The sequence below is a fragment of the Pseudophryne corroboree genome, chromosome 3 (assembly GCF_028390025.1).
Source record: "Pseudophryne corroboree isolate aPseCor3 chromosome 3, aPseCor3.hap2, whole genome shotgun sequence".
Taxonomy (NCBI): Eukaryota; Metazoa; Chordata; class Amphibia; order Anura; family Myobatrachidae; genus Pseudophryne; species Pseudophryne corroboree.
The window spans coordinates 601,392,917-601,418,463 of record NC_086446.1 but is presented as its reverse complement, the minus strand read 5'-3'; the positions used below and the strand labels follow the sequence as shown (position 1 = coordinate 601,418,463).

The 25,547-nt window shown below is 46.7% G+C and overlaps 1 protein-coding gene across 3 annotated transcripts in view; it reads right to left on the bottom strand.

The window, feature by feature from the left end:
* ZFAND4 (zinc finger AN1-type containing 4) overlaps window positions 1-25,547 on the bottom strand; it is a 123,377-nt gene that overhangs the window by 69,716 nt on the left and 28,114 nt on the right. For all 3 annotated transcript variants that reach the window (XM_063961496.1, XM_063961497.1, XM_063961498.1), the window contains exons 3-5: window positions 11,923-11,998; window positions 11,740-11,807; window positions 1,722-1,908 (exon numbers count right to left, since the gene is read on the bottom strand). In XM_063961496.1, the coding sequence (XP_063817566.1) occupies window positions 1,722-1,908; window positions 11,740-11,807; window positions 11,923-11,998 (331 nt within the window). The remainder of the gene's footprint in view (window positions 1-1,721; window positions 1,909-11,739; window positions 11,808-11,922; window positions 11,999-25,547) is intronic.

Here is a 25,547-nt window from a genome sequence, read left to right as displayed (position 1 = left end):
CCGGTCATCTAAACTGAGTGATCGGGGGACAAGGGCCCTAGTCAGGGAGGTGACCAAGAACCCGATGGTCACTCTGTCAGAGCTACAGCATTCCTATGTGGAGAAAGGAGAATCTTCCAGAAGGACAACAATCTCTGCAGTAATCCACCAATCAGGCCTGTATGGTAGAGTGGCCAGACGAATGCCACTCTTTAGTTAAAAGCACATGGCAGCCTGCCTGGAGTTTGTCAAAATGCACCTGAAGGACTCTCAGACCATGAGAAACAAAATTCTCTGGTCTGATGAAACAAAGATTGAACTCTTTGGCGTGAATACCAGATGTCATGTTTTGAGGAAACCAGGCACTGCTCATCACCAGGCCACAACATCCCTATAGTGAAGCATGGTGGTGGCAGCTTCATGCTGTGGGGATGTTTTTCAGTGGCAGGAAATGGGAGACTAGTCAGGATAGAGGGAAAGATGAATGCAGCAATATACAGACATATCCTGGATGAAAACCTGCTCCAGAGCGCTCTTGACTCAGACTGGGGCGACGATTCATCTTTCAGCAAGACAACGACCGTAAGCACACAGCCAAGATATCAAAGGAGTGGCTTCAGGACAACTCTGTGAATGTGCTTGAGTGGCCCAGCCAGAGCCCAGACTTGAATCCGATTTAACATCTCTGGAGAGATCTGAAAATGGTTGTGCACAGACGCTTCCCATCCAACCTGATAGAGCTTGAGAGGTGCTGCCAAGAGGAATGGGCAAAACTGTCCAAAGATACAGTAAGTGTGTCAAGCTTGTGGCATCATATTCAAAAAGACTTGAGGCTGTAATTGCTGCCAAAGGTGCATCAACAAAGTATTGAGCAAAGGCTGTGAATATTTGTGTACATGTGATTTCTTAGTTTTTTATTTTTAATGAATGTGCAAAAATCGAAAAAAAAAACCTTCACGTTGTAATTATGGGGTATTGTATGTAGAAATTTGAGAGAAAAAATTAATTTATTTCATTTTGGAATAAGGCTGTAACATAAAATGTGGAAAAAGTGAAGCGCTGTGAATACTTTCCAGATGCACTGTAAATGCATACACCTCAAAATGTCTCAAGCTTTTAGGGCACTGCCCAGCACCCAGCCATTCACTTCAAATTTCCATACCAGCACTTCTAAATTCTAACTTCAACTACGGGCTACACTATATACTAGGGTTTTTTGTTTTTGTTTGTTGGTAATGTACATTACACAGAGAGACATATCCAATCTGAAGCAAACATTTTCCTGAAAACTGTATTAAAATAGTGGATGTGTTTAGGAAGCTTTGCTCTAGGGCAATATTTCTCAAAATCCTCCCTCATGGAACCCAAACAGTTAGTGTTTTCATGGAATCCTCAGGAATAATTAGTGCTACTGGTACGGTGTTACTCAATTAGCACTTCTGTGCTACAGCTATATTATCTGGAAAACATGCTCTGTTAGGGTTCCACGAGGACTGGGTTTCAGAAACACTGCTCTATAGTAGGCAATTTGCAAATTACTGCAGTGATTAGACACGTGCCACTAAGGACATCTAGCCTTTCTATTGGAATTTAATAATCAGCTTGAATACAATGGTTTTACCTAGAGGTCACCGACCAGTATCAATTCCACAAGCCAACTTCGCCAAAACATGTCTGATCTGCAAAAACCGAGGCATGTATAAAAAATAAATAACAGAAGAACACAATAATCTGGCATTTACCTGAGAGATTCTGATAGCGGAGTTAGTGTACCATCCCCTCTGTCCACCACACGGAAGAAATTCAGTTGATCTCCTTCACGGTATACCAAAAAGGTAACCTGCTTATTCGAGGAGGTCTTTTCCCACAACTCATCTTGCACAGGATCCATGTACTCTGCTATCTCCCTGATTGGATCCTCCAGAGGCACTATACATTGCAAATAAAAGGGACAAGCACAGACAGAGATGACTGCTTGTGTCTAACGTTTTGGTGTCTTAAGAAAAAACATGTCTTGCTCCTGGATTTTACCAACTGGTCTCTGAATTCTACATTTTCTTCATCATTGCTACACATTGAGTATTCCTCATCTGAAATGCTCGGGACCAAATGCGTTTTGGATTTTTCCGTATTTTGGAATATATAAATATCATAATGGAGATATCTTGGGGATAGGACCCAAGTCTAAACACGGAATCCATTTAGGTTTCATATACACCTTATACACATAGCCTGAAGGTCATTTTTTGCAATATATTTTTATTCATTTTGTGCATGAAACAAAGTTTATTTACACTGAACAATCAGAAAGCAAAGAGGTCACAATTTCAGTGGCCACTCAAACAAGTTTTGCAACATTTTGGATTTTCAGATAAGGGATACTCAACCTGTAATATATTGTAGCAAATTTATGCAAACTGAACTAATCTATACCTGAAAGTAGGACTGGAGAGCTTTAGTACATTTATCTTCCGTACAGATGCTGATACACTGGTCAGCACGGGAATCTCATTATGCATGAGGTCTTTATCGTATTATACCGTAGGAGGGAAATAACCAAGCTCCCATGAGGAGTATCTCCATTCCTTTACACAAGTGGCCCAGCACACAGCTGCTGCACAAACATCTGCAGTATCAAACTTTCTAAGTTTTTTTTCACTCGTCACATTTTTGAAAACTGCAAATTTATTTATTTAAATTCAGCAGGGTGTCCAGTGTTCATTTCCTGGACACTTCCTTTCTGGGAACACCCTCTTCCTGTAATGGAGCTATTGCTAGAGTTTAGTATCAGCCATCATTTTGTGACATAGGTACCAGGCAAAATGTAATCTTTAGTTAGGAAAGAGAAATGGCATTTATAATCGAATATACAATGCAATCACAATTAAAGTGGCTTAATTTCCCTCTGTTTGCAAAGTTTTGCTCCAGGTGTTTCAGTTTTCTTCCAAGACAAAACCATACTGGTAGACTGCAAACAAAACAGACGTAAGGAGTGTGTACACATTTCCAATAACTGGATTGTGCACATATACCGCCATTACAATTAAACACACTTACGGGCGTGCGTAGGAGCAGACACGGGTGTCTACTCTGGGACTCCCCACCCCACTGGGTTGCAGGCTACCTCCTCCACCCCTTTGCTCTGAGACAGACTGCTCATCTGGGTCACCAGATAAGCAGTCTATGTCCTAAAGGTGTTGGGGAGAGGGTAGTAGGTTCACCATAGCAGCACCCCGTGTCTGCTCCTACGCAGGCCTATGACCACACTATGTTAACTAGGTAATGAGCTTATGCCACAGATACCCATCACCTCACGGAATAACCACAGAAAATATATCCTCAATGTATTATATGCCTACTAGCATGGTAACATTTTTCTAGGGGGAAGATATTGTTGAACAATACTACGTGCAATTGTTTTACTTGCAATTTTACTTATGAACCTATATATTGGTGGAAAATTCAGTATTAAACTTTGTTCTAGACTGAAATAAGCATTGGTGGCGTATTATTTTCTAGTATTTGCAGTGCCTCATGCCTCTAGCTGTGCTCATTCTTTGACAGCTTTTTATTATATGATTATTAGTGCTAATCTTAAGCTTTTGTTTTTCTTTATTATAATAGCTGGTATAACAAACTAGTGGGGTTCATAACACCCTAATTGGTCCTTTTGGCATACCTCACTGACTTGCACAATTGATAAGCACCTAATCAACAAACAGCACTTATAAGCAGCATACTGTACCACTTACTTTCTATAACATTTAGGTCTACTTCTCAATAGATATTTTAACTGGCTATTTTTTTCTTTCCAAAAACCATTTAGTAACTTATTTTAAAGAAAAGAAAAAAAAATAAGATTTTACTCACCGGTAAATCTATTTCTCGTAGTCCGTAGTGGATGCTGGGGACTCCGTAAGGACCATGGGGAATAGACGGGCTCCGCAGGAGACTGGGCACTCTAAGAAAGATTTAGTATTACTGGTGTGCACTGGCTCCTCCCAGTATGCCCCTCCTCCAGACCTCAGTTAAGGAAACTGTGCCTGGAAGAGCTGACATTACAAGGAAAGGATTTTGGAATCCAGGGTAAGACTCATACCAGCCACATCAATCACACCGTATAACTTGTGATAAACTTACCCAGTCAACAGTATGAACAACAACGGAGCATCAAACAATGGATGCCAACATAACATAACCCTTTATTAAGCAATAACTATATACACGTATTGCAGAAAGTCCGCACTTGGGACGGGCGCCCAGCATCCACTATGGACTACGAGAAATAGATTTACCGGTGAGTAAAATCTTATTTTCTCTAACGTCCTAGTGGATGCTGGGGACTCCGTAAGGACCATGGGGATTATACCAAAGCTCCCAAACGGGCGGGAGAGTGCGGATGACTCTGCAGCACCGAATGGGCAAACACAAGGTCCTCCTCAGCCAGGGTATCAAACTTGTAGAACTTAGCAAATGTGTTTGAACCCGGCCAAGTAGCTGCTCGGCAAAGCTGTAATGCCGAGACCCCTCGGGCAGCCGCCCAAGAAGAGCCCACTTTCCTTGTGGAATAGGCTTTCACTGATTTTGGATGCGGCAATCCAGCCGCAGAATGAGCCTGCTGAATCGTGTTACAGATCCAGCGAGCAATGGTTCGCTTTGAAGCAGGAGCACCCAGCTTGTTGGATGTATACAGGATCAACAGCGAGTCAGTTTTCCTGACTCCAGCCGTCCTGGCTACATAGATCTTCAAAGCCCTGACTACATCAAGCAACTTGGAATCCTCCAAGTCACGAGTAGCCGCAGGCACCACAATAGGTTGGTTCAAATGAAAAGATGACACCACCTTCGGCAGAAATTGCGGACGAGTCCGTAATTCTGCCCTGTCCATATGGAAAACCAGATAGGGGCTTTTACATGACAAAGCCGCTAATTCTGACACACGCCTAGCCGAAGCGAAGGCCAATAGCATATGACCACCTTCCACGTGAGATACTTTAGCTCCACGGTCTTATGTGGCTCAAACCAGTGGGATTTCAGGAAACCCAACACCACGTTGAGATCCCAAGGTGCCACTGGTGGCACAAAAGGGGGCTCAATATGCAGCACTCCCTTAACAAACGTCTGAACTTCAGGAAGAGAAGCCAGTTCCTTTTGAAAGAAAATGGATAGGGCCGAAATCTGGACCTTTATGGACCCCAACTTCAAGCCCATAGTCACTCCAGACTGTGGGAAGTGCAGGAACCGGCCCAGCTGGAATTCCTCTGTAGGGGCCTTCCTGGCCTCACACCAGGCAACATATTTTCGCCATATATGGCGATAGTGTTTTGCTGTCACGTCCTTCCTAGCCTTTATCAGCGTAGGAATAACTTCATCCGGAATGCCTTTTTCCGCTAGGATCCTGCGTTCAACCGCCATGCCGTCAAACGCAGCCGCGGTAAGTCTTGGAACAGACAGGGCCCCTGTTGCAACAGGTCCTGTCTGAGAGGCAGAGGCCATGGGTCCTCTGTGAGCATTTCTTGCAGTTCCGGGTACCAAGTCCTTCTTGGCCAATCCGGAACAATGAGTATTGTTCTCACTCCTCTTTTTCTTACGATTCTCAGCACCTTGGGTATGAGAGGAAGAGGAGGAAACACATAGACCGACTGGAACACCCACGGTGTTACTAGTGTGTCCACAGCTATCGCCTGAGGGTCTCTTGACCTGGCGCAATACCTTTGTAGCTTTTTGTTGAGACGGGATGCCATCATGTCCACCTGTGGCAGTTCCCATCGATTTGTAATCTGAGTGAAGACTTCGTGATGAAGTCCCCACTCTCCCGGGTGGAGGTCGTGCCTGCAGAGGAAGTCTGCTTCCCAGTTGTCCACTCCCGGAATGAACACTGCTGACAGTGCTTGCACGTGATTCTCCGCCCAACGAAGAATCCTGGTGGCTTCCGCCATCGCCACTCTGCTTCTTGTGCCGCCCTGGCGGTTTACATGAGCCACTGCGGTGATGTTGTCTGACTGAATCAGCACCGGTTGGTTGCGAAGCAGAGGCTCCACTTGACTCAGGGCGTTGTATATGGCCCTTAGTTCCAGGATATTTATGTGCAGACAAGCCTCCTGACTTGACCACAACCCTTGGAAGTTTCTTCCCTGAGCGACTGCCCCCCATCCTCGGAGGCTCGCATCCGTGGTCACCAGGACCCAGTCCTGTATGCCGAACCTGCGGCCCTCGAGAAGGTGAGCACTCTGCAGCCACCACAGAAGAGACACCCTGGCCCTCGGGGACAGGGTGATCAGCCGATGCATCTGAAGATGCAATCCGGACCACTTGTCCAACAGATCCCACTGAAAGATCCTCGCATGGAACCTGCCGAAGGGAATGGCTTCGTACGATGCCACCATCTTTCCCAGGACTCGTGTGCAGTGATGCACCGACACCTGTTTCGGTTTTAAGAGGTCTCTGACTAGAGTCACGAGCTCCTGAGCCTTCTCCGCCGGGAGAAACACCTTCTTCTGGTCTGTGTCCAGAATCATGCCCAGAAAGGGCAGAAGCGTCGTAGGAATCAGCTGCGACTTTGGGATATTAAGAATCCAGCCATGCTGCTGCAACACTTCCTGAGAGTGTGCTACGCTGATCAGCAACTGCTCTCTGGACCTCGCCTTTATGAGGAGATCGTCCAAGTATGGGATAACTGTGACTCCTTGCTTTCTCAGGATCACCATCATTTCTGCCATTACCTTGGTAAATATTCTCGGTGCCGTGGAGAGCCCAAACGGCAACGTCTGGAATTGGTAATGACAGTCCTGTACCACAAATCTGAGGTACTCCTGATGAGGTGGATAAATGGGGACATGCAAGTAAGCATCCTTGATGTCCAGAGACACCATAAAATCCCCCTCTTCCAGGCTTGCAATGACCGCTCTGAGCGATTCCATTTTGAACTTGAATCTTTTCAGATAAATGTTCAGGGACTTTAAATTCAATATGGGTCTGACCGAACAGTCCGGTTTCGGTACCACAAACATTGTGGAATAGTATCCCCTTTCCTGTTGAAGGAGGGGAACCTTTACCACCACCTGCTGGAGATATAACTTGTGAATTGCAGCTAACACTACTTCCCTTTCCATGGGGGAAGCTGGCAGGGCCGATTTGAGGTAACGGTGAGGGGGCATCACTTCGAATTCCAGCTTGTATCCCTGAGACACAATCTGTATAGCCCAGGGATCCACCTGTGAGCAAACCTACTGGTGGCTGAAATTTCGGAGACGCGCCCCCACCGCTCCTGGCTCCACCTGTGGAGCCCCAGCGTCATGCGGTGGATTCCGTGGAAGCCGGGGAGGACTTCTGTTCCTGGGAACTAGCTGTATGGTGCAGCTTCTTTCCTCTACCCCTGCCTCTGGCAAGAAAGGATGCATCTCTGACTTTCTTGCTTCTTTGTGATCGAAAGGACTGCATTTGGTAATACGGTGCTTTCTTAGGCTGTGAGGGAATATATGGCAAAAAATTTGACTTCCCAGCCGTAGCTGTGGAAACTAGGTCCGAGAGACCGTCCCCAAACAATTCCTCACCCTTGTAAGGTAAAACCTCCATGTGCTTTTTGGAGTCGGCATCACCTGTCCATTGCCGAGTCCACAGGACCCTTCTGGCAGAAATTGACATTGCATTTATTCTAGAGCCCAGTAGGCAAATGTCCCTCTGGGCATCCCTCATATATAGGACAGCGTCTTTTATATGCCCCAGGGTCAGTAAAATGGTATCCTTGTCGAAGGTATCCAGTTCCTCAGACAGATTATCTGTCCATGCTGCTACAGCACTACACATCCAGGCCGACGCAATTGCCGGCCTCAGTAGAGTACCTGAATGTGTATAAACAGACTTCAGGATACTTTCATGCTTCCTATCGGCAGGATCCTTTAGGGAGGCCGTATCCTGCGACGGCAGGGCCACCTTCTTAGATAAGCGTGTCAGAGCTTTATCTACCCTAGATAAGGATTCCCAGCGCATCCTGTCCGTTGGCGGGAAAGGGTACGCCATAAGTAACCTTTTGGAAATCAGCACTTTCCTATCGGGGGAATCCCACGCTTTTTCACATTACTCATTTAACTCATGTGAAGGGGGAAAAAGTCACCTCTTGCTTTTTCTCCCCATACATATAAACCCTCTTGTCAGGGACAGGGTTTACCTCTGATATGTGCAATACATCCTTCATTGCTATAATCATGTAGCAGATGGCTTTAGCCATTTTAGGCTGCAATTTTGCATCATCGTCATCGACACTGGAGTCAGAATCCATGTCGATATCTGTGTCAACAATTTTGGATAGTGGGCGCTTCTGAGACCCTGACGGCCTCTGCGCTGTAGGATCAGGCATGGGCTGAGACCCCGACTGTCCCAAGGCATCAGCTTTATCCAACCTTTTATGCAAGGAGTTTACATTATCATTTAACACCTTCCACATATCCATCCAATCAGGTGTCGGCGCCGTCGGCGGAGACACGTCATTCATCTGCACCTGCTCTGCCTCCACATAGCCCTCCTCGTCAAACATGTCTACACACGCGTACCGACACACCACACACACAGGGGATGCTCTATATGAGGACAGGACCCCCACAAGGCCTTTTGGAGAGACAGAAAGAGAGTATGCCAGCACACACCCCAGCGCTATATAACCCAGGAATCACACAGTAACTTAGTGTTTACCCAGTAGCTGCTGTATATATGATTAATGCGCTAAATTTATGTGCCCCCCCTCTCTTTTTACCCTCTTTCTACCGTGAGTCTGCAGGGGAGAGCCTGGGGAGCTTCCTCTCAGCGGAGCTGTGGAGAGAAAATTGTGCTGGTGAGTGCTGAGGAAGAAGGCCCCGCCCCCTCAGCGGCGGGCTTCTGTCCCGCGATTTTGTGTAAAATTAATGGCGGGGGCTCATGCATAATACAGTGCCCAGCTGTATATATGCTGCTTTTTTGCCAGGAGGTACTCAATTGCTGCCCAGGGCGCCCCCCCCCGCGCCCTGCACCCTACAGTGACCGGAGTGTGTGGGTTAGTGTGGGCGCAATGGCGCACAGCTGCAGTGCTGTGCGCTACCTCATATGAAGACAGGAGTCTTCTGCCGACGATTTTGACGTCTTCTTGCTTCAACCCGCCGGCTTCTGTCTTCTGGCTCTGCGAGGGGGAAGGCGGCGCGGCTCCGGGAACGGACGACCAAGGTTAGGTTCCTGTGTTCGATCCCTCTGGAGCTAATGGTGTCCAGTAGCCTAAGAAGCGCAACCTAGCCGCAGTTAGTAGGTTTGCTTCTCTCCCCTCAGTCCCTCGTAGCAGAGAGTCTGTTGCCAGCAGAAGCTCTCTGAAAATAAAAAACCTAACTAAAATACTTTCTTATTAGCAAGCTCAGGAGAGCTCACTAAAATGCACCCAGCTCTGTCCGGGCACAGATTCTAACTGAGGTCTGGAGGAGGGGCATAGAGGGAGGAGCCAGTGCACACCAGTAGTACTAAATCTTTCTTAGAGTGCCCAGTCTCCTGCGGAGCCCGTCTATTCCCCATGGTCCTTACGGAGTCCCCAGCATCCACTAGGACGTTAGAGAAATATATATATCATCATCATCATCGAGTTTAGAACTCCCAATAGTTTCAGTAAATCCCACAGCTGCAACAGTTCCCCAGTGGCATTACCCCCCATCAGTGTCCGCAGCCCCCCTAAGTTAGTAATATCTCCCAAGTGTCATATATATGTAAACCACCCCCACCCACCCAACACACTTTTTTAGGGGCATCACCCCAACCCAGTGACAAATCACATTGTCACCCCCTCCCCCCACGTGGCAATGCAACCTCACTCCTAAAGCAGCATGAAGTGGCGTTGCATTGGTCAAGGAGTACTATACTTACAAAGATCAGCCTCACAGTGCTTGAGGGGAAACAAAGATCTCCTCCTTGCACTTTTAGTATTTGGCGCATGCTTCCCAGTGTGTGCCGTTCAGATGGCATTCTGGAGGCATGATTCCAGCAGTCAAGAGACAGCCAACATCACTGCTATGTGGCGGGTAAGCAGGAGAAAATCCGTTCTGCACATTGTAGAATGGATATCCTCACTTACAGCCGGGAGACACAGCAGAACAATGCGATCTTATGCAAATCTACCACATCAACGAAACCGCAACTGCTATCTCATGTGATTGTGCTGGGTACACTGGGGCATAGCAGCTTGTGACCGGACGGTGGACACTATTCAATACAACTAACTGATGTGCTTGGTTTCAACAGGCAAAGGTTTGCTGCTGGGTGAACCATTTTACCCCTTTTTTACCCCCTTAGGAGTAGAATTTAAAAAAATAAAAAAAAATAAATCCCTGTTTAGTGAGTGGCTGCATATAACTGTCACAGTTGCAGACCACCCAGCAGGTGCACAGGGAGAGTTCACCAACTGTCACATTTTCCAGAGTACAACGGTGATACATTTTTAAATGGCTGGTGGATCTTTTGCCACATAACTCAGAAACAAAGCAACTAATTACAATGCCAATATTTTTTCTGCAAATCTACAGAACAAGACCTTTAATTTGGTATATAATGTGCAATGCTCAGACAACTGCATTAATAGATAATACAGTACAGACTATGCTTTCAATGCTGTACAACATTGGCCCTTCAACAAAAAACTTAATTACTAAAAAAAGAAAATAATAAATAAATAACAATAATAATAATAAAAAAAAAAGAAAAAGAAACGAATATCACTAAGCAAACAGCTACTCCCCATCTTTCAACATACATAGGGGACTTATTTCAACAGCAGTTTCACTCTACCAGCTGTGTGCACTTACCTGTACATGGCTCAATGTTTGTGCCAAGCCTATGCTAATACAGGGTTAACTGGGGGGGGGGGGGGGGCTTCTGGTGGCCACCTGCACTCGCTTACCACAAGGGTGGTCAAAAGCAGAAGGGACAGTACAAACAGTGCTGTGTCCATTAAAACTTTTTGTTGTCAGCGTCTCCTAAACTGCAGTTACTGGTGTGGGACGCACATGGTTCTGCTTGAGTGAAGTAAAAGCGGGATAGGAGAATAGGTAAAAGAAAAAAATAATTGTATCTTCACATGCTACGTAATTTAAAACTATTAATGTTATGAGTCTCCGCCTTTTACTTCAAACCTGACAGTAAAAGGGACATTAGAAGGTAAAAGTAGTTAACCAATAACAGTTATCCCATTTTATCGACATGGTGTATAGATTGGACATAGCACATATGTCTGTAAATATTCAATTATCAGATGATTGCTCTAAGGGTTTGAGCTGCCCTTTGATACTACCAGGATTTACATTGCAAACTCTTCCTTGTATGAGATCAATGTGGTTTGCATTGCCGTTCCATTATATATTTTTTATACCACTGATGTCATTTAATTAATTGTGTAATAGAAACCCTTAAATATCCCACCAACTGCAGGGAGTGTAATATTTTATGATTTTCTGGAGTCCATATAATTTTACATATGAAATTTTATACTGTATTTTTTATGCATTTATTAATTTTAGATTATATGGTGGCTGTTATACAGTATATTGATCTGCAGATATATTGGACATCAGCTGTGCTGCAGGGCCAACGCAATATATCTGTGAAAGGCGGCATTCATAGACATATCGGGTGTACATACACGCCTACCAACCAGTGATATATTGGCCAGTCGATTGAATGCACAACATATCATCCCGTGTGTACCCAGCATAACAGCACAGGTTATTGGTGTCTACTGCAGCAATCAACTGTACATACCTCTCCGTGTGTTAATTGGACCACCTCTCATAGCCAACACCAACTTCAAGGTGCATCCTTCAGAGATGCTTACAAGAGAAGGGGGGGGAAAAAAAAAAAAAAGTATTAAATCTGTTTCATGGTTGGTTGCAGAACAAATCAATGCCTGGAACACAAAGGCGTCGGTTAGGGCCAAACACTTACTTATAGTCATTCAAGCAAAATTCATCCTCTAGTTCCACGTTGTTCCAAATTAAGTGTTGTTGACTAATGGGAATACCTGGAAAAAGGAATCAAAAGTTAGAAAAGAGTCCAAATTATACTACAAAAACTACAGTCCATGTAAGTTTGCATATAAAAAAAAAACACCTTAATAAATGATACACAGTATATAAAAAGACATTATGGAAATTACAATAGAGAAAATAAATAGAACGAAAACACAATAATTACACACACAAAATGTAAAAAGGATCAGGACTACTGTGAAAGCTGGCATACATAATGGCTGGCACTGTGACGATTATTAAAGTATGAAGCATAAGGCAGTGCTCCTACAGACACAAGATTTAAGGACGACGTGTGGGTGTTACGAGGGTTTACACAAAGAAAAAACATAAAACAAACCTTTCCCAACAACACAGTAAAAATGTGATACATCCTCATTAGTACAAAGCATGTACATAGATCAGATGAACACAATGGATTTAAAAACCTATACAAATAACAAACATTTTAAAATAACAAAATACATTAGTATTTAGTTAATGTTTGCATTGCTCTCATGACTTCTTATCTCACATCTCTACATGGTTCTTAATTACCAGAGACTCCTGCTAAACAACTTAAATGTCAATGGTTTGAACAGCTTTCCAGGGGCAGTCACTAATACCCCTTTTCCACTACCTCAAAAAACACGGGTAAATGCACGGGGGCGCACATTTACCAGTGTTTTTTGCTAGTGGAAACAGCTCCCTCAGGAAAAATCCGGATCAAGTGACGCGGGAATCCTACTCGGGTAGCTTCCTGGGTAGGACACGGGAATGATCTGGGTAATGTGTAGTGTAAACGGAAGCCGTGTCGATGCGACACGGCTCCCGTTTACACTGTATGGAAGGGTGGCGCTGGGAGATCATGAGATCTCCCAGCGCCGCTCCTGCCGCGTCACCAACCCGGCTATATGCCGGGATGGTGACAGCTGATGGGAAAGGGGCAGATACGGGTCGCACCCCGGGTAGCGCCTGTGTCAGGCTTCCGGCTGTGACCCGCATCGTGTAGATGGAAAAGGGGTATAAGACACCACCATTTACTCTTTTAAAAAAGTTTTACAATCAATGTATGTATGTATGTATGTATGTATGTATGTATGTATGTATGTATGTATGTATGTATGTATGTATGTATGTATATACACACACACACACACACACACACACACACACACACACCGCAGAAACAAACTGGATTTAATTCGGAATTACCACCAACACAAAATGTTTAAAAAGAACCCCCCCACCCAGAAACCGCACCCAAATGCCAAGCATAATGCTTATAACAATATAGTCAATGATCCCCTTTACTAAGATAAGAGTTGGGGTCCACCTACGTGTACCATAGACCATATCAATAGCATTTCTGCTTCAGAGCACAGCAGAGCTGTACTACATACTGTAGCTGTACTTTGCTCTGACCTGGATACAAGAATACCGTCTTGCAGGGGTACACTTCTTATCCCCACACTCAAGATGAAACAATGTATTATTCATATTTTCTTTTATGCTTAAAAATAAGAATTTACTTACCGATAATTCTATTTCTCGTAGTCCGTAGTGGATGCTGGGAACTCCGTAAGGACCATGGGGAATAGCGGCTCCGCAGGAGACTGGGCACAAAAGTAAAGCTTTAGGACTACCTGGTGTGCACTGGCCCCTCCCCCTATGACCCTCCTCCAAGCCTCAGTTAGGATACTGTGCCCGGACGAGCGTACACAATAAGGAAGGATTTATGAATCCCGGGTAAGACCCATACCAGCCACACCAATCACACCGTACAACCTGTGATCTGAACCCAGTTAACAGCATGATAACAGAGGAGCCTCTGGATAGATGGCTCACAACAACAATAACCCGATTTAGTTAACAATAACTATGTACAAGTATTGCAGACAATCCGCACTTGGGATGGGCGCCCAGCATCCACTACGGACTACGAGAAATAGAATTATCGGTAAGTAAATTCTTATTTTCTCTGACGTCCTAGTGGATGCTGGGAACTCCGTAAGGACCATGGGGATTATACCAAAGCTCCCAAACGGGCGGGAGAGTGCGGATGACTCTGCAGCACCGAATGAGAGAACTCCAGGTCTTCCTCAGCCAGGGTATCAAATTTGTAGAATTTAGCAAACGTATTTGCCCCTGACCAAATAGCTGCTCGGCAAAGTTGTAAAGCCGAGACCCCTCGGGCAGCCGCCCAAGATGAGCCCACCTTCCTTGTGGAATGGGCTTTTACAGATTTTGGCTGTGGCAGGCCTGCCACAGAATGTGCAAGCTGAATTGTATTACAAATCCAACGAGCAATAGTCTGCTTAGAAGCAGGAGCACCCAGCTTGTTGGGTGCATACAGGATAAACAGCGAGTCAGATTTTCTGACTCCAGCCGTCCTGGAAACATATATTTTCAGGGCCCTGACTATGTCCAACAACTTGGAGTCCTCCAAGTCACTAGTAGCCGCAGGTACCACAATAGGTTGGTCCAAATGAAAACGCTGAAACCACCTTAGGGAGAAAATGAGGACGAGTCCTCAATTCCGCCCTGTCTGAATGGAAGATCAGATAAGGGCTTTTACAGGATAAAGCCGCCAATTCTGACACGCGCCTGGCCTAGGCCAGGGCCAACAGCATGACCACTTTCCATGTGAGATATTTTAACTCCACAGATTCAAGTGGTTCAAACCATTGTGACTTTAGGAACCCCAAAACTACATTGAGATCCCAAGGTGCCACTGGAGGCACAAAAGGAGGCTGTATATGCAGTACCCCTTTTACAAACGTCTGAACTTCAGGAACTGAAGCTAGTTCTTTCTGGAAGAAAATTGACAGGGCCGAAATTTGAACCTTAATGGACCCCAATTTTAGGCCCATAGACACTCCTGTTTGCAGGAAATGCAGGAATCGACCTAGTTGAAATTCCTCCATCGGGGCCTTACTGGCCTCGCACCACGCAACATATTTTCGCCTAATGCGGTGATAATGCTTTGCGGTTACATCCTTCCTGGCTTTGATCAGGGTAGGGATGACTTCATCCGGAATGCCTTTTTCCTTCAGGATCCGGCGTTCAACCGCCCTGCCGTCAAACGCAGCCGCGGTAAGTCTTGGAATAGATAGGGTCCTTGATGGAGCAGGTCCCTTCTTAGAGGTAGAGGCCACGGGTCCTCCGTGAGCATCTCTTGAAGTTCCGGGTACCAAGTCCTTCTTGGCCAATCCGGAGCCACGAGTATAGTTATTACTCCCCTCCGTCTTATAATTCTCAATACTTTTGGTAAGAGAGGAAGAGGAGGGAACCCATACACTGACTGGTACACCCACGGTGTTACCAGAGCGTCCACAGCTATTGCCTGAGGGTCCCTTGACCTGGCGCAATACCTGTCCAATTTTTTGTTTAGGCGGGACGCCATCATGTCCACCTTTGGTTTTTCCCAACGGTTTACAATCATGTGGAAGACTTCTGCTGAGGAAGTCTGTTTCCCAGTTGTCCACTCCCGGAATGAACACTGCTGACAATGCTATCACATGATTTTTCCGCCCAGCGAAAAATCCTTGCAGCTTCTCTACGTGGGCGACTGCCGTGATGTTGTCCGACTGGATCAGCACCGGCTGACCTTGAAGCAGAGGTCTTGCTTGGCTTAGGGCATTGTAAATGGCCCTTAGCTCCAAGATATTTATGTGAAGTGATGTCTCCAGGCTTGACCACAAGCCCTGGAAATTTCTTCCCTGTGTGACTGCTCCCCAGCCTCGCAGGCTGGCATCCGTGGTCACCAGGACCCAGTCCTGAATGCCGAATCTGCGCCCTCTAGAAGATGAGCACTCTGCAACCACCACAGGAGAGACACCCTTGTCTTTGGTGACAGGGTTATCCGCTGATGCATCTGAAGATGCGATCCGGACCACTTTTCCAGCAGGTCCCACTGGAAAGTTCTTGCGTGGAATCTGCCGAATGGAATTGCTTCGTAGGAAGCCACCATTTTTCCCAGGACCCTTGTGCACTGCTGCACTGACACTTGGCCTGGTTTTAGGAGGTTTCTGACTAGTTCGGATAACTCCCTGGCTTTCTCCTCCTGGAGAAACACCTTTTTCTGGACTGTGTCCAGGATCATCCCTAGGAATAGAAGACGTGTCGTCGGGATCAGCTGCGATTTTGGAATATTAAGAATCCAACCGTGCTGCCGCAACACTACTTGAGATAGTGCTACCCCGACTACCAACCGTTCCCTGGATCTTGCCCTTATCCGGAGATCGTCCAAGTAAGGGATAATTAAAACTCCCTTCCTTCGAAGGAGTATCATCATTTCGGCCATTACTTTGGTAAAGACCCGGGGTGCCGTGGACAAACCAAACGGCAGCGTCTGAAACTGATAGTGACAGTTCTGTACCACAAACCTGAGGTACCCTTGGTGAGAAGGGTAAATTGGGACATGCAGATAAGCATCCTTGATGTCCAGAGACACCATATAATCCCCTTCTTCCAGGTTTGCCATCAACGCTCTGAGTGACTCCATCTTGAATTTGAACCTTTGTATGTAAGTGTTCAAGGATTTCAGATTTAAATTAGGTCTCACCGAGCCGTCCGGCTTCGGTACCACCAACAGCGTGGAATAATACCCCTTTCCCTGTTGTAGGAGGGGTACCTTGATTATCACCTGCTGGGAATACAGCTTGTGAATGGCTTCCCATACCGCCTCCCTGTCGGAGGGAGACATCGGTAAGCAGACTTTAGGAAAACGGCGAAGGGGAGACGTCTCGAATTCCAATTTGTACCCCTGAGATACTACCTGAAGGATCCAGGGGTCCCCTGTGAGTGAGCCCACTGCACGCTGAAATTTTTGAGACGGGCCCCCACCGTGCCTGAGTCCGCTTGTAAAGCCCCAGCGTCATGCTGAGGACTTGGCAGAAAACGGGAGAGGGCTTCTGTTCCTGGGAACTGGCTGTTTGCTGCAGCCTTTTTCCTCTCCCTCTGCCACGGGGCAGAAATGAGGAGCCTTTTGCCCGCTTGCCCTTATGGGGCCCAAAGGACTGCGCCTGATAATACGGCGTCTTCTTATGTTGAGAGGCTACCTGGGGTAAAAATGTGGATTTTCCAGCCGTTGCCACCAGGTCTGTTAGACCTACCCCAAATAACTCCTCCCTTTTATAAGGCGATACTTCCATATGCCTTTTGGAATCAGCATCACCTGACCACTGTCTTGTCCATAACCCTCTTCTGGCAGAAATGGACAGCGCACTTACTCTTGATGCCAGTCGGCAAATATCCCTCTGTGCATCACGCATATATAGAAATGCATCTTTTAAATGCTCTATAGTCAGTAATATACTGTCCCTATCCAGGGTATCAATATTGTCAGTCAGGGAATCCGACCAAGCCACCCCAGCACTGCACATCCAGGCTGAGGCGATTGCTGGTCGCAGTATCACACCCGTGTGAGTGTATATACATTTTAGGATATTTTACTGCTTTCTGTCAGCAGGTTCCTTAAGGGCGGCCGTATCCGGGGACGGTAGTGCCACCTGTTTAGACAAGCGTGTGAGCGCTTTATTCACCCTAGGGGGTGTTTCCCAACGTGCCCTATCCTCTGGCGGGAAGGGGTATGATGCTAATAACTTTTTAGGAATTAACAGTTTTTATCGGGGGAAACCCACGCATCATCACACACTTCATTTAATTCCTCAGATGCAGGAAAAACTACAGGCAGTTTTTTCTCACCCAACATAATACCCTTTTTAGTGGTACTGGTATTATCAGAAATGTGTAAAATAAGAATTTACTTACCGATAATTCTATTTCTCATAGTCCGTAGTGGATGCTGGGGACTCCGAAAGGACCATGGGGAATAGCGGCTCCGCAGGAGACTGGGCACAAAAGTAAAAGCTTTAGGACTACCTGGTGTGCACTGGCTCCTCCCCCTATGACCCTCCTCCAAGCCTCAGTTAGGATACTGTGCCCGGACGAGCGTACACAATAAGGAAGGATTTTGAATCCCGGGTAAGACTCATACCAGCCACACCAATCACACCGTACAACTTGTGATTTGAACCCAGTTAACAGCATGATAACAGAGGAGCCTCTGAAAAGATGGCTCACAACAATAATAACCCGATTTTTGTAACAATAACTATGTACAAGTATTGCAGACAATCCGCACTTGGGATGGGCGCCCAGCATCCACTACGGACTATGAGAAATAGAATTATCGGTAAGTAAATTCTTATTTTCTCTAACGTCCTAGTGGATGCTGGGGACTCCGAAAGGACCATGGGGATTATACCAAAGCTCCCAAACGGGCGGGAGAGTGCGGATGACTCTGCAGCACCGAATGAGAGAACTCCAGGTCCTCCTCAGCCAGGGTATCAAATTTGTAGAATTTTGCAAACGTATTTGCCCCTGACCAAGTAGCTGCTCGGCAAAGTTGTAAAGCCGAGACCCCTCGGGCAGCCGCCCAAGATGAGCCCACTTTCCGTGTGGAATGGGCTTTTACAGATTTTGGCTGTGGCAGGCCTGCCACAGAATGTGCAAGCTGAATTGTACTACAAATTCAACGAGCAATCGTCTGCTTAGAAGCAGGGGCACCCAGCTTGTTGGGTGCATACAGGATAAACAGCGAGTCAGATTTTCTGACTCCAGCCGTCCTGGAAACATATTTTCAGGGCCCTGACTACGTCCAGCAACTTGGAATCCTCCAAGTCCCTAGTAGCCGCAGGCACCACAATAGGCTGGTTTAAGTGAAATGCTGAAACCACCTTAGGGAGAAATTGAGGACGAGTCCTCAATTCTGCCCTGTCCGTATGAAAAATTAGGTAAGGGCTTTTATAGGATAAAGCCGCCAATTCTGATACACGCCTGGCTGAAGCCAGGGCTAACAGCATTACCACTTTCCATGTGAGATATTTTAAGTCCACAGTGGTGAGTGGTTCAAACCAATGTGATTTTAGGAATCCCAAAACTACATTGAGATCCCAAGGTGCCACTGGAGGCACAAAAGGAGGCTGTATATGCAGTACCCCCTTGACAAACGTCTGAACTTCAGGAACTGAAGCTAGTTCTTTTTGGAAGAATATTGACAGGGCCGAAATTTGAACCTTAATGGACCCTAATTTGAGGCCCATAGACAGTCCTGTTTGCAGGAAATGCAGGAATCGACCCAGTTGAAATTCCTCTGTAGGGGCCTTCCTAGCCTCACACCACGCAACATATTTACGCCAAATACGGTGATAATGTTACACAGTTACATCCTTCCTGGCTTTGATCAGGGTAGGGATAACTTCATCCGGAATGCCTTTTTCCTTCAGGATCCGGCGTTCAACCGCCATGCCGTCAAACGCAGCCGCGGTAAGTCTTGGAACAGACATGGTCCCTGCTGGAGCAGGTCCTTTCTTAGAGGTAGAGGCCACGGGTCTTCCGTGAGCATCTCTTGAAGTTCCGGGTACCAAGTCCTTCTTGGCCAATCCGGAGCCACGAGTATAGTCTTTACACCTCTCCTTCTTATGATTCTCAGTACCTTGGGTATGAGAGGCAGAGGAGGGAAAACATATACTGACTGGTACACCCACGGTGTTACCAGAGTGTCCACAGCTATTGCCTGAGGGTCCCTTGACCTGGCGCAATATCTGTCCAGTTTTTTGTTGAGGCGGGACGCCTTCATGTCCACCTTTGGTTTTTCCCAACGGTTCACAATCATGTGGAAGACTTCTGGGTGAAGTCCCCACTCCCCCGGGTGAAGATCGTGTCTGCTGAGGAAGTCTGCTTCCCAGTTGTCCACTCCCGGAATGAACACTGCTGACAGTGCTATCACATGATTTTCCGCCCAGCGAAGAATCCTTGCAACTTCCGTCATTTCCCTCCTGCTTCATGTGCCGCCCTGTCTGTTTACGTGGGCGACTGCCGTGATGTTGTCCAACTGGATCAACACCGGCTGACCCTGAAGCAGAGGCCTTGCCTGACTTAGGGCATTGTAAATGGCCCTTAGTTCCAGGATATTTATGTGAAGTGACGTTTCCATGCTTGACCACAAGCCCTGGAAATTTTTTCCCTGTGTGACTGCTCCCCAGCCTCTCAGGCTGGCATCCGTGGTCACCAGGACCCAATCCTGAATGCCGAATCTGCGGCCCTCTAGGAGATGAGCACTCTGTAACCCCCACAGGAGAGACACCCTTGTCCTTGGAGACAGGGTTATCCGCTGATGCATTTGAAGATGCGATCCGGACCATTTGTCCAGCAGATCCCACTGAAAAGTTCTTGCATGGAATCTGCTGAATGGAATCGCTTCGTAAGAAGCCACCATCTTTCCCAGGACCCTTGTGCATTGATGCACTGACACTTGGCCTGGTCTTAGGAGGTTCCTGACTAGGTCGGATAACTCCCTGGCTTTCTCCTCCGGGAGAAACACCTTTTTCTGTACTGTGTCCAGAATCATCCCTAGGAACAGCAGACGTGTCGTCGGAATCAGCTGCGATTTTGGAATATTTAGAATCCATCCGTGCTGTCGTAGTACTACTTGAGATAGTGCTACTCCGACCTCTAACTGTTCTCTGGACCTTGCCCTTATCAGGAGATCGTCCAAGTAAGGGATAATTAAGACGCCTTTTCTTCGAAGAAGAATCATCATTTCGGCCATTACCTTGGTAAAGACCCGGTGTGCCGTGGACAATCCAAACGGCAGCGTCTGAAACTGATAGTGACAGTTCTGTACCACAAACCTGAGGTACCCTTGGTGAGAAGGGCAAATTGGGACATGGAGGTAAGCATCCTTGATGTCCAGAGACACCATATAGTCCCCTTCTTCCAGGTTCGCTATCACTGCTCTGAGTGACTCCATCTTGAACTTGAACCTTTTTATGTAAGTGTTCAAGGATTTCAGATTTAAAATGGGTCTCACCGAGCCGTCCGGCTTCGGTACCACAAACAGCGTGGAATAATACCCCTTTCCCTGTTGTAGGAGGGGTACCTTGATTATCACCTGCTGGGAATACAGCTTGTGAATGGCTTCCAATACCGCCTCCCTGTCGGGGGGAGACGTTGGTAAAGCAGACTTCAGGAACCGGCGAGGGGGAGACGTCTCGAATTCCAATTTGTACCCCTGAGATACTACCTGCAGGATCCAGGGGTCCACTTGCGAGTGAGCCCACTGCGCGCTGAAATTCTTGAGACGGGCCCCCACCGTGCCTGAGTCCGCTTGTAAGGCCCCAGCGTCATGCTGAGGACTTGGCAGAAGCGGGGGAGGGCTTCTGTTCGTGGGAAGAGGCTGTCTGCTGCAGTCTTTTTCCCCTTCCTCTGCCCCAGGGCAGATATGAGTGGCCTTTTGCCCGCTTGCCCTTATGGGGACGAAAGGACTGAGCCTGAAAAGACGGTATCTTTTTCTGCTGAGAGGTGACCTGGGGTAAAAAGGTGGATTTCCCAGCCGTTGCCGTGGCCACCAGGTCCGATAGACCGACCCCAAATAACTCCTCCCCTTTATACGGCAATACTTCCATATGCCGTTTGGAATCCGCATCACCTGACCACTGTCGCGTCCATAACCCTCTTCTGGCAGAAATGGACATCGCACTTACTCTTGATGCCAGAGTGCAAATATCCCTCTGTGCATCTCGCATATATAGAAATGCATCCTTCAAATGCTCTATAGTCAATAATATATTGTCCCTGTCCAGGGTATCAATATTTTCAGTCAGGGAATCCGACCAAGCCACCCCAGCACTGCACATCCAGGCTGAGGCGATTGCTGGTCGCAGTATAATACCAGTATGTGTGTATATACTTTTTAGGATATTTTCCAGCTTCCTATCAGCTGGTTCCTTGAGGGCGGCCGTATCAGGAGACGGTAACGCCACTTGTTTTGATAAAGCGTGTGAGCGCCTTATCTACCCTAGGGGGTGTTTCCCAACGTGCCCTAACCTCTGGCGGGAAAGGGTATAATGCCAATAATTTTTTAGAAATTAGCAGTTTTTTATCGGGGGAAACCCACGCTTCATCACACACCTCATTTAATTCATCTGATTCAGGAAAAACTACGGGTAGTTTTTTTCACACCCCACATAATACCCTTTTTTGTGGTACTTGTAGTATCAGAAATGTTCAAAACCTCCTTCATTGCCGTGATCATGTAACGTGTTTCCTCACCGTCGACACTGGAGTCAGTGTCCGTGTCAGTGTCTGTATCGACCTGAGGTAACGGGCGTTTTAGAGCCCCTGACGGTGTTTGAGACGCCTGTACAGGTATTAACTGATTTTCCGGCTGTCTCATGTCGTCAACAGTCTTTTGTAAAGTGCTGACACGATCACGTAATTCTTTCCATAAGACCATCCAGTCAGGTGTCGACTGCCTAGGGGGTGACATCACTAACACAGGCAATTGCTCCGCCTCCACACCATTTTCCTCCTCATACATGTCGACACAACGTACCGACACACAGCACACACACAGGGAATGCTCTGACAGAGGACAGGACCCCACTAGCCCTTTGGGGAGACAGAGGGAGAGTTTGCCAGCACACACCAGAGCGCGCTATATATATATATATATATATATATATATATATTATATATATTATATATATATATATATATATATAATTATATATATATTATATATATATATATATAATTATATATATATATATATATATATATATATATATATATATATATATATATATATATATATATATATATATATATATATGGATAACCTTATATAAGTGTTTTTCCCTGATATAGCTGCTGTATATATTTATCTGCCAAATTAGTGCCCCCCCTCTCTTGTTTTACCCTGTTTCTGTAGTTCAGGACTGCAGGGGAGAGTCAGGGAGCCTTCCTCCAACGGAGCTGTGAGGAAAAAATGGCGCCAGTGTGCTGAGGAGATAGGCTCCGCCCCCTTCTCGGCGGCCTTTCTCCCGCTTTTTTATGGAAAAATTGGCAGGGGTTAAATGCATCCATATAGCCCAGGAGCTATATGTGATGTATTTTTTGCCAAAAAAGGTGTTTTTATTGCGTCTCAGGGCGCCCCCCCCCAGCGCCCTGCACCCTCAGTGACCGGAGTGTGAAGTGTGCTGAGAGCAATGGCGCACAGCTGCGGTGCTGTGCGCTACCTTATTGAAGACAGGACGTCTTCTGCCGCCGATTTTCCGGACCTCTTCAGTCTTCTGGCTCTGTAAGGGGGCCGGCGGCGCGGCTCTGGGACCCATCCATGGCTGGGCCTGTGATCGTCCCTCTGGAGCTAATGTCCAGTAGCCTAAGAAGCCCAATCCACTCTGCACGCAGGTGAGTTCGCTTCTTCTCCCCTTAGTCCCTCGGTGCAGTGAGCCTGTTGCCAGCAGGTCTCACTGAAAATAAAAAACCTACTTTAAACTTTTACTCTAAGCAGCTCAGGAGAGCCCCTTAGTATGCACCCTTCTCGTTCAGGCACAAAAATCTAACTGAGGCTTGGAGGAGGGTCATAGGGGGAGGAGCCAGTGCACACCAGGTAGTCCTAAAGCTTTTACTTTTGTGCCCAGTCTCCTGCGGAGCCGCTATTCCCCATGGTCCTTTCGGAGTCCCCAGCATCCACTAGGACGTTAGAGAAAAACATTTTCCATAGCCTCAATCATGTAACGTGTGGCCCTACTGGAAGTCACATTCGTCTCTTAATCGTCGACACTGGAGTCAGTATCCGTGTCGGCGTCTGTATCTGCCATCTGCGGTAACGGGCGTTTTAGAGCCCCTGATGGCTTTTGAGACACCTGGACAGGCACAGGCTGAGTCGCCGGCTGTCTCATGTCATCAATCTTTTGTAAAGAGCTGACTCACATAATTCCTTCCATAAGCTCATCCACTCAGATGTCGACTCCCTAGGGGGTGACATCTCTGTTACAGGCAATTGCTCCGCCTCCACCTCATTTTCCTCCTCATACATGTCGACACAACGTACCGACACACAGCACACACACAGGGAATGCTCTGATAGAGGACAGGACCCCACTAGCCCTTTGGGGAGACAGAGGGAGAGTATGCCAGCACACACCAGAGCGCTATATATATATATATATATATATATATATATATATATATATATATATATATATATACATACATATACACATACATACATACATACATACATACATACATATACACACACAGGGATAACCTTATATAAGTGTTTTTCCCCTTATAGCTGCTGTATTGTTATACTGCGCCTAATTAGTGCCCCCCTCTCTTTTTTAACCCCTTTCTGTAGTGTAGTAACTGCAGGGGAGAGCCAGGGAGCTTCCCTCCAACGGAGCTGTGAGAGAAAATGGCGCCAGTGTGCTGAGGAGATAGGCTCCGCCCCCTTCTCGGCGGCCTTTTCTCCCGTTTTTCTGTGGAATCTGGCAGGGGTTAAAATTCATCCATATAGCCCTGGGGCTATATGTGATGTATTTTCGCCAGCCAAGGTGTTTTTATTGCTGCTCAGGGCGCCCCCCCCTAGCGCCCTGCACCCTTAGTGACCGAAGTGTGCTGAGGAGCAATGGCGCACAGCTGCAGTGCTGTGCGCTACCTTGGTGAAGACAGGATGTCTTCTGCCGCCGATTTTCCGGACCTCTTCTTGCTTCTGGCTCTGTAAGAGGGCCGGCGGCGCGGCTCTGGGACCGAGCTCCGAGGCTGGGCCTGTGTTCGGTCCCTCTGGAGCTAATGGTGTCCAGTAGCCTAAGAAGCCCAATCCACTCTGCACGCAGGTGAGTTCGCTTCTTCTCCCCTTAGTCCCTCGATGCAGTGAGCCTGTTGCCAGCAGGTCTCACTGAAAATAAAAAACCTAAAACTAAACTTTCACTAAGAAGCTCAGGAGAGCCCCTAGTGTGCACCCTTCTCGGCCGGGCACAAAAATCTAACTGAGGCTTGGAGGAGGGTCATAGGGGGAGGGGCCAGTGCACACCAGGTAGTCCTAAAGCTTTACTTTTGTGCCCAGTCTCCTGCGGAGCCGCTATTCCCCATGGTCCTTACGGAGTTCCCAGCATCCACTAGGACGTCAGAGAAAGTTAGATACTGGTCTCCAAATGACTAAGCATTGTTAAAATATTGATTACTAGGACAGTTCCTCTAAATAATGAAGATATTTTATGGAAAAAAGTTAAGGGGAATGGGTTTTAAAAATGACCTTTTGTAAATGTCATTTTTGGAGAGGAGAGCAGTCAGTCTTCACACGCCAGCGGAAGGCGCATGAAAACTGGACTTACTGGAAGTAGTGTTTACATTGATGCCTAGTGACAATACAATAATCAGCACACATGAGAAACGGAAGTACACAATAGCTGAAGATGCTATATACAAAAATGGCTGGCCAGCTAAGCTTATGTGCCAAATGGTAGTTTTTGGGGAGAAAATTCAAATAGCCACGGAACTTACGGAGCCATTCAATTATATCCTGCGGTAAGGCATAGATTCTGAAGCTATGTAGTTACAGCGCACAGTAAGGGTGGGTACACACTAGAATGATCTTGGCACGATATGTAGGTTTCGGTCAAATTGGTGTGTGTATATTATATATATATTTTCAAAGTCAAACTGCATATTTCAATATTAAGCATACGCCATGGCATTTATTAATGG